Source organism: Eutrigla gurnardus (genome assembly GCF_963514095.1).
Source record: "Eutrigla gurnardus genome assembly, chromosome: 10".
Taxonomy (NCBI): domain Eukaryota; kingdom Metazoa; phylum Chordata; class Actinopteri; order Perciformes; family Triglidae; genus Eutrigla; species Eutrigla gurnardus.
Window position 1 is genome coordinate 2,237,656 of NC_139924.1, and position 12,632 is coordinate 2,250,287.

General features: G+C 40.7%; 1 protein-coding gene across 1 annotated transcript; it reads left to right on the plus strand.

The window, feature by feature from the left end:
- The first annotated feature begins 635 nt into the window (after positions 1-635).
- Positions 636-9,973, plus strand: LOC311019901 (coatomer subunit delta). The gene is made up of 10 exons (XM_084019553.1): positions 636-793; positions 2,027-2,290; positions 4,062-4,241; positions 4,341-4,546; positions 4,858-5,019; positions 6,135-6,300; positions 6,548-6,695; positions 6,809-6,917; positions 8,012-8,216; positions 9,053-9,973. Exons 1-10 carry the CDS (start codon positions 791-793, stop codon positions 9,140-9,142), a joined length of 1,533 nt encoding a protein of 510 aa, XP_083875679.1. The 5' UTR covers positions 636-790; the 3' UTR covers positions 9,143-9,973.
- The last annotated feature ends 2,659 nt before the right edge of the window (positions 9,974-12,632 follow it).

Consider the following 12,632-nt stretch of genomic DNA (forward strand, 5'->3'; position numbering starts at 1 on the left):
ACGTATGTACATCGTTCTATCCATAAAATAAAAATAAGGTAGTCACAATGGGGGTGAATTCATATCCTTACTTTTACATTTACCTTACTTAATTTTGCAGGTAAATTTGTCCAAAAATATCTTAATTCCATGATATTCTCTAGTATGCCTGACTCTATGTAGTGCCATGAGATGTGTAACACAGAATTAAAACACTTTGAACTCTAGACGTACGCCTATAGAAAACTTGTGATAGTGCAACTTAGACATGAGACGATATGGAAATGTCAGGTCACGATTATCCTGCCAGAATAATTCTGACAATCATTAAATATGATATATATGATATGTGTTTTTTCGAGGTAAAATTATATATTGTCCCTATTGAAGCCCACAATTAAGCACTCTGAGATTATCTGAATAAAAATTGCACTACAAATACAATCTTTTATTATTATTTATGATTATTATTATTAATCCCATAATTGTGACAGACTTTTAAAAAATGCACATATATATATATATATATATAAAGAGGAAGAAATGCCCGGGAAGTACTGCGAGTAATTTATTTATGCACCAAGGCCAACGTTCTGGGGCCCACGTCATTGCGTCACGTGGGCAGTCCTATCGCTGCTCTTCCGGTGGAGACGTGGCTCTGTGCTGCTGCCATATTGACGCTAGCTAGCTAACAGCCACACAACTTGAAGGCAGCTGTATACTCGCACCTTGCTATTCCAGGGTGACTAGAAATCACCAAACCAAGAAACGCGAGAGACGTAAGATCGTCGTACTATAGAGAGAGACCAAAATGGTGAGTGACAGTCGAAAATCAAGATATTTTCCAGGCTTTTATCGGGCCTAGCAATTATCATAACACTGGCTAACCTTGCAGCTAGCTAAAGCTAGCTATCATTTAGCTCGCTTCTCCAAACGAATAACAGGGGAACTAAAGTTTCTCACTGAGCTGACAGCGCCAACCTTATGTTGTGTCGTTAACATCGAGCAATCGAATTGTCGTTAGATTATACAGACATGTCGTATTTCATGGGAGTAAGCGGCACTGAGTGTGCAGACATTGCTGACGTTAACTAGCTTGACAAGCTAGCGCTAGGGTTAGCGCCTGTCACTAGCCGAATACGAGCTAACGTTACCTGCTGTCATATTGTCCTCAGCAAGCCAGCCCTTGATATCGCTCCTTCATAAACCTTACCCAAATATTTGTATTATCACAATGGTTATCTGGCTGCTACAACGTGTATTAAGGACTGTCAAAATCTATTTGGTGCTTGTCTTTCATTTTTACCCTCAGCAGTTGTCAACGTGGAATTGAGTCCCTCATTCGTTTTACTTATAAGATAAACATACATATATATATGTGTGTGGTGTGTGTATATATATATATATATATATATATATATATATATATATATATATATATATATATATATATATAAAACTCAAAATGTTTATTGTCCTGGAAACGTATCCTACGTGTACACACCAGTGCTTCCTTGTGATGAGAGCGCCTCACCAAGCACCATTCAAACTTTGGCAGATTCAAATGAATTTGGTTTCTCGCCACACATACACACATCGTAAACACGAGTTAATACAATCTTCTGAATCACTTCTCACCATTGTCAAATTCGGAAGCAGTTATCAGGTTATATAGCTAGTTACCCAGAAAACACTGATGTAGAGATGTCTTCTACCAAATACTCAACCTCGTAGGTCGTATTGAGCAATGCGTTATCGGTTTGTACTGCAAGCTGAGCGGGTTTGTGCATGCTAATTCTGCCACACAATGTTAAATTTGCTAATGCTAAACTTGGCAGTACTTGTGCTCCCCAAAAAGGTGCAAACGTTTGTGGCATTTCTGGTTATTCTGTAGTAAAAGGGGGACTGACAATTTTGTCCATTATGTTCCTTTAGGCCCATAACTTGCTTTTGCCATTTGGTAACATTTGCATTCTCAAACATGTTATCCATTTGCAATGTGCTGTAATACTGAAGTCAAATAGTAAAGTTTTCTCTTCACCCTCAGGTGCTGTTGGCAGCGGCGGTGTGCACCAAGGCCGGCAAGGCCATTGTATCGCGGCAGTTTGTGGAAATGACCCGGACACGTATTGAGGGTCTTCTGGCTGCATTCCCTAAACTGATGAACACTGGTAAGCAGCACACCTTTGTGGAAACAGACAGTGTCCGCTATGTGTACCAGCCATTGGAGAAGCTCTACATGGTCCTCATCACCACCAAGAACAGCAACATCCTGGAGGACTTGGAGACACTCCGACTCTTCTCCCGTGTGGTAAGAAACCGAGTGGATTCCCCTCTGTAGCTGTAGCTCACCAGTGCCTTCGACATGAATTGATGTAAATGTAATGGATGTATCCTTTTCACAAAGTCTAACATGCAGCAGTCTCCATCATGTCGGTGTGTATTAATGGCACGTCTATGTTGGAGTAGTGGATATCTCACTGTATCAATATCTGAAGATTTAAACAAACAGAATGGATTATAGTCAGCCTTTGCATTATTAATATTATTATTAACAACAACAACAACTACCATTAGCAGGAATCTTATATTGTAACTGACTTTAATTAAGTGTAGTTGTCATATAGTAATTGACAGGCACATATAAAACAAAATATGTACGTACAAGTTTTAGGCAAATCCATGGTCAACACTGGGTCTCACTAGTGCTGTGCGATATGGACAACATTTTATATCCCGATAACGATATGTATCCCGATATAGTATTTTTTCTTAGAATTATTTATATATATATATATATATATATATATATATATATATATATATATATATATATATATATATATATAAATAAATCAATCACATCTCAGCACTATTTTTGATAACCATGTGAATGAAAGGCAAATTAATGGCTCTTTCTTCTTTCCTTTTATTCGTGACTTTTTGCAACGAAAACTATTACAAGCTTTTATGTAAATATAAAAAAATAAATATCTTGTTCAGGTTAGGACAGCCAGTAGGCCTCGCAGTCAAGTGGTTTTATTAACACAAGTGTTTTATTTTGAAAAGTTTTATTGTTGAGTATGTACCGAACTTCCTGTTTCGCTATATTTGCCCTGTGCTGAATTGCTGCGCCGTGGTCCGGCATCCGCCAGAAATAGAAGTCCGTATTTGTTGCGGAGAGCTGCGGACTGCCGGAGCTGAGACGCAGCGGACACGCAGCGCAGCGGACCTGGTGGGGATTGACCCATAGACTAAAGTGAAACGTATCTGCTCCGCTGGTGTGGCGGAGACGCAACGCAGCGGAGACGCATGCAGTGGAAATGCGTGTAGCAACAGTGCTAAACAAGTAGCCTACACGTTAAAATTACGATATAAACGACAGAGGGTTATATCCTACGGTAGACATTTTTATATCGTACTACGATATATATCGTAATATCGCACAGCTCTAGGTCTCACAATTGTATTTCATCACTGAATGCAATTTGTGAATTAGGAGAGTCTTTTTTTGGGAAGTAAGCAGAGTATTGGATGAGGAATGCAAACTAATTGCTTTATCTCGATGTGGTATCAGAGACAATCCTATGACCACGTCCTGTAAAGAATTTAGTCATTTAACTTAAAAAGTAAATCTGTGTCCAAACAGAATTTATTTCAACCATGAAACAAAACCATGCTGCACTGATTTGTTGCCTTTTATTTTCTGGTATACATTTTTGCTGTTCAAGTAATCTGACACCCCATTGGATTTTTCAAACTATATATATATATATATATATATATATATATATATATATATATATATAAAATGTTATATGATTAAAAGATGGATTAAAATAAGTGATGATCAGCACACAGAGAGTCTTTCATTGACTGCACATTTTAAACGACTTGTCAGAAACGGGTGAAGGGTGCCGTTAAGTCACCAAAGTTCAGCAAAAATCCAACCTCACAGTGTTATAATACAGGAAGGGATGCGGTGAAGCATCTCGTCTCGACTCTCATGGCGTTGTGCCCAAAGAATGCTTGTTAATGCTCAATCAGTTATCTGATGTTAATTTCTCTTCCTACCATTTCAGATCCCAGAATACTGTCGTGTGCTGGAGGAGGGTGAAATATCGGAGCACTGTTTTGACCTGATCTTTGCCTTCGATGAGATTGTGGCACTCGGCTACAGAGAGAACGTCAACCTGGCTCAGATCCGCACCTTCACAGAGATGGACTCCCACGAGGAGAAGGTGTTCCGTGCTGTCAGAGAGGTGAGATCCCACCCAAAAGGATGCTCTGTGACACGAAACACCAGTGCAAAAGCTGTATTTCTCTGAGTTATCTCTAAATGTTGCCGTGTTAATCCCCAGACCCAGGAAAGAGAGGCCAAGGCAGAGATGAGGAGGAAGGCCAAGGAGCTGCAGCAGGCTAGGAGGGACGCTGAGCGCTCTGGAAAGAAGGTGCCAGCGTTTGGCGGCTTTGGCAGTGCCGGCATGACCAGTGTCTCCTCCGGGTCCATCATCACAGACACCATCGTGGAGCCTGAGAAGCCCAAGATCACACCAGCACCAGTCAGGTACGACTCCAACAAGTTATTTAGGATAAACCCCTTGAGATCTATCATCTTGTTTTCGAGGGGGTCCCAACTAAATAATAATAATAATAAAATAAAGAGAAGAGAAGAAAACACCAAACAAACCAAATACACTATAAACATTACAACCACTGTGTGCTCTGAGAAGTACGCGTGTGAATCCCTTTGGCATTTGAACTTGAATCTCTTTCTGCTGTTGGGCTGTGCTGTGGTGCACGCCGTGTCCAGCCATTGTTATTCTGTTGGAGTGTTGATGCTCTGTTCAGAGATGATGTCTTTTTGTTTCTTTCCAGACCAAGTGGACCCAGTAAGGCTCTGAAACTGGGTGCCAAAGGGAAAGAGGTGGACAACTTTGTTGACAAGCTCAAGTCGGAGGGTGAAACCATCATGGCCAGCACAGGGAAGAGGGGCTCAGACGTGTCCAAAGCCCTCCCACCACCAGTCAACGTGGAGAGGTACAGACACATCAGCCTACATCGTCAAATAGAGATATTGTTTATTCCTCTGGAGTTTTTATTTTTATTAGACTCATAGGAGCTCAAAAGTATCATGCTGTGGTTTTTGCAGACTTTGTTAGAAATTGCAGTTAAATATACATCTATTGATGCACCTAGACACATTATCAGTGATGGAACCTGGGGTCATACATACTGAAGAATTTGTCTGAATGTAGGTGACGTAGCATAGTCTGTTGCGTGGATGCAGCCTCAATGCTGATTATTAAAATATTACTGAACTAATAACAGGATGCACCTGTCGTAATTTATCGAGTTAGTGGCGCTCACATAAATATCGAGACTAGGAAAAAGCTGTTTGGCTTGCTATCATTGTAGAGGCTGACTTCAAAATAAATAATACAATTTAAAAATGCATTTAAATAAATGTATTGATCCCTATTTATGCAGGGAGACGTTATGATTTATGATCATCTTATTTAAGATTATTTGATTGCTTCTAAAAAAGATGTTTTATCTTTGATGCAATACAAATGTTTGCATTCTTTGCAAGGATCATGGTGTATTACAATCCTCAAAGTAGTAATACATTCTCTAATGCATTATAATTATTATTACAATACTTTATAATGTGATTATTGTAAGCGGCTATTTTATTATTACTTTTAGTGAAATAATGAAATTCCCCAGGTAAATAAATCATCAAAGTCACTGTAAGTGTGGATGATTCGCTTTAAGTAATGTGAAAATAATAAATTAAATGTATGCAACAACAACACACAATGATAGATGAGCGTATAAGTCAATTAAAAATGCTTTATAATGTTTTGATTATTGTTATCAAAACATTATAAAGTCCCACAGGAATCCGCTGTTCACCTCCCGAAACCCAATCATTTCCTTTTGCTTTGAGTCGAGTAACGTCTGTCTGTGACGGCACAAAGGCTGTCTTCAGGCTACCTTTACATTTAAACAGGTCAGACGTCAGAGTATCTTTAGTGTGGGAATATCTTTACTTCACATGTTAACATTGTTGTCATACTACACGCTTGGATGTTTGTTTGTTCAGTACGACCTGATTTGACTGTGAAGCCTGTTTGGATGTGTTCCTCCAGTGTACATCTGCGCGTGGAGGAGAAGATCTCGCTGACTTGTGGTCGTGATGGCGGCCTACAGAACATGGAGGTGCTGGGCATGGTTACGCTCCGAGTCACAGACGACAAGAACGGACGCATCCGCCTCATTATCAACAATAATGACAACAAAGGACTGCAGCTGCAAGTAGGGCCACCACACATTATAACCATTTTCTGTAGATACGTTTATTTAATGTAAATGTTTTTTGTTAGATGATGCAACAATGTGGGATATCACCTTTCAGGCTTTCCACACATGCAAGAAATCTGTTGCTCTTCCATTTCCAGAATTTGAAATGACCCAAACTGTAATTCACACGTGACTTTATTTAGTTTAACAAGTGAATAATAACGGTTGTCTTGATAAATGTGTTTGTGCCTTCTCGTCTCAGACACATCCCAATGTGGACAAGAAGCTGTTCACAGCTGAGTCGGTGATTGGCCTGAAGAACCCAGAGAAGTCCTTCCCTCTGAACAACGATGTTGGTGTGCTGAAGTGGAGACTACAGACCACAGACGAGTCCCTCATACCTCTAACCAGTAAGTGCATCTCTTCTCTCTTTACTTCAGCCTTGTGATCTACAGTCCTCGTACAGCGAAGACACTGATGTGACTGATGATGTGAAGTTTTAAGTGTCTTGTTTGTTCCACAGTAAACTGCTGGCCTTCAGAGAGTGGTAGTGGCTGTGATGTTAACATTGAATATGAACTGCAGGAGGAGAGCCTCGAGCTCAACGACGTGGTCATCAGCATCCCCGTCCCGTGAGTACATCTACATACATACATTCTCCAGTGTGGGAACTCATGGCCCACTCCATTGATAACCTGGGCTTTAAATATGTGTTCTGCAACTGTCATGGAACGAGCGATACCCACCCCCTCAGCCATTACGAGTCCAGATTTAATGTATTCGTATTTCTTCTACGTTGTTGAGCTTTGGCTGGTGCAGGGTGTGCCGCTGCCTCTGAAGGAACATTAGCTAGCTAAAAGTGGCCAAACCTGCTTTTCTCTCCCTGATGACGTGTCGAGATCGGTGTTTTCAAGTGTAAACGGTCATTGAAATGATGCTTTGTTGGAAATACTCTTTCTTTTAGCTATAAAAAGAACCAGCTTTGTCAATTACCTCAATTTCTGTTATTATTTAATGTAACCATTTGGCAGTATGTCCGCAGCCCCACTGGATGGCGCTCCGGGGTCCAGTGGTTGAGAATAGCTGTACTAAACTATGTATCGGCTCTGAATGAGTGGTAGGTGGTGGTTGATGCATACTGTCCTCAGACCTATCAAATATATAACGGTGCAAAATGTTTTTCTAGCATCTGCTTCGTTTTGTAAAGGTTTCTGAAATGTCATTAAGGGACTATTTGTTGGACTTAGAAATCGGGTTAATATTGTAGTTTTCACTCGAAGCCACTCCTCCACAGCATCAGCATATCTTCATGGCAGTCTGAGCTTGCAATGGGAAGCTGTGTGTAACTTTGTCAAATGAACAGGGAGTGACTGAAATGACATCTCCTTGATTACACAACACACTTCCCTGGATAAATAGCAGCATCTATAATAGGATGTATAACAGGATAAAGAGGGAAATAGCTCCCTCTGTTGGTCCACAACAAATATCCCAAACTTTTGTGGGCTGAGTTTTCATCCCTGGAGGCTGAAATTTGCCCTGGAAGTGTGAAGGTGTGTGTTTGTGTTCATGCCAACTGGTGAAAGGGGGCGTGGCAGTCGGAGTGGCCGGTAACTTCTAGACGGGGTCATGTCCCACGACTCAACTCGATGATCAGCAACTCTGTTCATCTTGTTCATTGGTCCAGCTGGGCTCAGCGGTGACAGCCTTCTGTTTCCCCCTGCAGCTCTGGTGTGGGAGCTCCTGTGATTGGTGATCTGGATGGAGAGTACAAACATGACAGCAGGCGAAACATCCTGGAGTGGTGCCTACCCGTCATCGATGCCAACAACAAGACTGGCAGCCTGGAGTTCAGCATCGCCGGGCAGCCCAATGACTTCTTCCCTATCAATGTGTCCTTTGTGTCCAAGCGCAACTACTGCGACATCCAGGTGGGTTCCTGAAGCAGCGCTACCGTCATGGTTTCTGTGTGTGGCTGGACTCCTTCGCTACTGGAGCCACTGGACTTAGATCACACTACATTTGAGACATGACATCCTATTTGTGAACATGAGTCACTTTGGCTCTAAATTGGTCACAGCTGGCAATTAAAAATGAACACAAGGTGACGCATTGCGGCTGTTCATGTCCCGGCTGTCTTCGTGATGTAGTTAGTCCAGTATAACAACAATTAGTCCACAGGGCGATTATTTGCATCGGCAGATTGCAATTATTAAACGGAATAACTGTTTTGATGATCATTCAATTCTTGAGTCAATTTCAAGCAAAACGTTTTCTTTTATATCGTAAACGCAAATCGTTCGGGACTGTTGGTCCGAAAACAGACTTCTGAAGACTCGGGATGCATCAGTGAGCAAATGTTCCCACCGGTTAATCAACTCTGTGTTACCATGACAGCACACATTTAAAAGTATTCAATATGTGGACTGTGTGTGTGTGGAATCTCCGACAGTCCAACACTTTTGCTTTGACACAGGATCGTCGTTGGTCAACTCTCCTTAAACCCGTCGCTGCAGGTGACGCCAACACGATTAGTATTTTACAAACGAGGTTTACATCTGAACATACTGATATGGGAAAACAATCTAAATGGGTTCTATGGGTTAACAAAATCATCATATTGCCTTAAATTTTGTCAGATTTTTTGAAATGTCAGTTTCATAAACTGTTTTGCTAAAGAAATGTCATGGATATATAACTATACAGTGAAGGCATTCAGGTTGAATGATAAACACTCTGCTAATTTCCTTCCTTTCTTGTTTCCTAGGTTACCAAAGCGACTCACGTAGATGGCGACGCCTCTGTTAGATTCTCTTCAGAAACCTCCTTTGTTGTCGACAAATATGAAATCCTGTAAAAAAAGAAAAGAAATATTCAAAGAAAACAACAAAATGTATAAAAAAATTCACCAACAAAAAAAGTCCAAATCTATGCTACAGAGAAAGATTGAAGATGTGTTGCCTGCCCACCCTGTAGACTAGAGACTACATCGACAGGACTACGTCAGCCTCCTGGCGAAGCCTCTTCCTGTGGTGGAGCAGAGCAGCAGTGGTGTATTTATATGTTTGTATGAGAGAGCATCATCTATATATAGAGTTAATTGAACAGGAAATACCAACAAAAACTACACTGATGCTGTTGTGTACGCCAACCAGAGCTGTAAAGAGGACTTCAGACTAAGTAGAGGATGACGGTGGGGGGCAGGAGAGGCCGGCGGCCGTGTCCTCGTCGGTAAACGGGCAGACCGAGGTCTCCACTAGAATGAGCTTCTAGTTTAGCATCCTCCACTTTTTACGATGGATAACGGGGTTCTTGCGTTCTTTCTTTTCCGATTTTCCTCTCCATAATAACTGCAGAGTTGTACGTGTCTCAATCATTATAAGCCTGCCGCTCTGTAATCTTTGAACTATTGTGATTGGCTCTCTTGATTTTCACTTCAGATTCCTTTTCTTTCTCGTGAGGAGTTCTTGGTTTTGGTAGAGGTGACACTGCCTCTGTGCTCAGTATGTTGTCTTTACTGTCAACCGTTATCATCAGCAAATTTGTGCTGTTTCTTTTTATTTTTACTGTATAATTTTTCATTGTTAACCACTAATCTGGTTGTTGAAATTTGACAGTGAAGAGCAGAACTGTGTGAGGAATCTCAGCTGCAGGCAAAGCAGCTTCGCAGTAAATACCTTTGATCGTTGCATCTGTTGAGTTTTCTAATTCTTTTTATTTTTATTTTTAACACCATTGCAACCACTCCTCACATTGTCAAAAAAAGAGGCCGTGTTTCTCTCTGGTCCATTGAAGTCCGTGGCCCTCATTATCACAGATTAAGAAGCACTTTGACTGTGGTCCAGAAACAACATCCAACCCTCTAATCTAACGTTTTCCATCAGAGAGGACGTGTTGACCCCGAGGCGACCCCCCCCCCCCCGTTCATCCACGTCATCCTTTACTTACACGCTCGTACAACATAAACCTTTTTCAAGATTATATCATTTGTCTTTCATGTTCTTGTTTTTTTCTTCTTTTCATTTGTACTCCCCAAATTTCAATTCAGCAGTGGATGTGGGGTTGAAAATGACTAGATTCAGCATTTTTAACTAAATTACTGAAGGGGAATCTTAACATTCCAGTGTACAATTAGGAAAAAAAGAATCTTTAATTGAATAAAATGTATTATTGAAAATGAAAGTCTGACTTGGTTTTTGTGTTGGTAATGTATTTAATTAGCACCAGGAATTTACACAGTTGGAAATCCTAAATAATGTATTCTCTGTCTCTGTCTTTATGAATGTGGCACCATGTAGTTATTTAGACTATTTAGTAGTGAAGATATCTTAACAATGACATTGTTCTTCTGTTGCTTCAGGCAGAATGTTTGTTTCAATAGCATTTAGCTTTGGATTGATTATAATTAAATAGATTTTCACCTACAGCTCCAGTGCTAAATGAGCCAGCTGGTTACTCCTGATTTATTTAACTGTACAAAATGTACTGGCTTGCATGAACTCTATTTAAATTGGAGGCATTTATGTGAGGACTAAACACGGCCACCTTTAAACTCAGAATGACTCATTCCATTCACATTAGCTGAGGGTCACAGGAGGCAGATGAAACATGGAGGTTGTTTCTACGTGTGACTCATGAGCTTTTTTCAGCAACATTGGTTCCCAACCGTTTGGGTTTGTGACCCTCTGACATCATCCTTGCAACCCATGTCACCAGTAGCGTAGGCCAAAGACTTGATTTCATGTGACTGGTTTGTACTGTAATGTTGGCTTTTTAATTCTGCCGATTGCATTCATGCTTTAAAAATGGCATTCAGTGGCATTCATTTGGGAAGATTATCTTGTTCAGTATCATAAGTGCTTTTTGACCTGTTGGCCTACAATGATGTCATCCCTGTAGCACTTTATGGAGTCATAAACCAAAGTAGTGGACTAATTAAAATGTTGACCTGCTGATGGTTCTAGATGGAAACTAGACTGGTAACTTAAGTATTTAGCATTGACTGTATGTAGGAAGTGGATGTAGTCATGGTGACGTCAGCGACGGGTGGATCTGATGAACATGAGCGGCAGCACCCTTACTGGATCTGGATCCATCTGGATTCTGGTGTGAAGCTGCTAACAGAGTTAGCTTCATATTTTAAGGTCAACTTTTCAGCTAAGTGTTAAAGTCCTCTTGGAAGCTAAGTAGCTATGCCGTGATAGTGACCTGTCAATCAGCAGGTAGCCCCGCCCCTAAAGCATCCCCTGCTTTCTGGTCTGGTGGACTCTAAATGGACCATAATGTACTTAATGAACTTCATGCTGGATTGAAGAAGACTTGAAACTAGAGATCGAGGCCATAAACTCATGTTTACAATGTTTACTAAGATAATACATCAAGAGAGAAGTAGGACCATTTTCTCATAGACTTCTATACAATCAGAGAGGAGTCGCCCCCCGGTGGCCAGCAGAGAGAATGACAGTTTAAGGCTCTTCAGCATTCAGCTTCACTTTTTAGAACTGGAGTCTGCTGCCTGGTTCCTGGTAATACTTTAGCATTATACGCACCTTATAGACACACTGGAACAATTCATGGTGCTGGAATGAAATGTTTTAATGGCAGGAATAAAGACTGTACCTCAAAGTCAGGTAATCAGAGGCAGAATGTTTGTAGTCTAACGAACAGCATTTTGCACAAACAATGAAAGAAATCTGAGTTGTCACTGCACATGAACTAGCTTTATTCATGTCTGTGTGTGGCTGGGTTCAATGAAGTAGAAGAGCATCAGCCACTTAAACATATTCACACACAACTTGTATTCACAGCAACTTTCTGAACTAGCAGATTTTGCCTGAAGAAGCTTCACTAAGATGCCATCATACGCTTTCGGCTCTTAGTACGTGTTTGTGGTTTATGTCCCACATAAGACCTCAAACCCGAAACCTTCAGGGACTTAATTGACGTCTCCTGGTAAATGGTTGAGTTTGAGAGGCTGTATAATAATATATGTAATGTAATAACTGGTTGATGAATAAACAGGTATGTAATAAAGCCCATTCCTCTGATTTCATGTGTCTTATGTTCCATATGAAATCCTTAATGATAATGTGTCTGTGTAAATGTATTGTACCAGTCTGAACACTCATGTGTTATCCTCTTTGTTAGCCTTTTTTTTATTATTATAACTGCAGGCTTCCCCTGGTGTTTAACATCACAACGCTATGAATTGTGGGTAATTCCCTCAAGCAAAGTCTGCAGAAATGTGGACTTATAGAAAGTGTTCATAAGGTCTCAAAATGTCAAAGACTGTGAGTCTGTGACTGTGGACGTCGGGATTGGTAGTGGCAGTACGGGTCAAAGGTCAA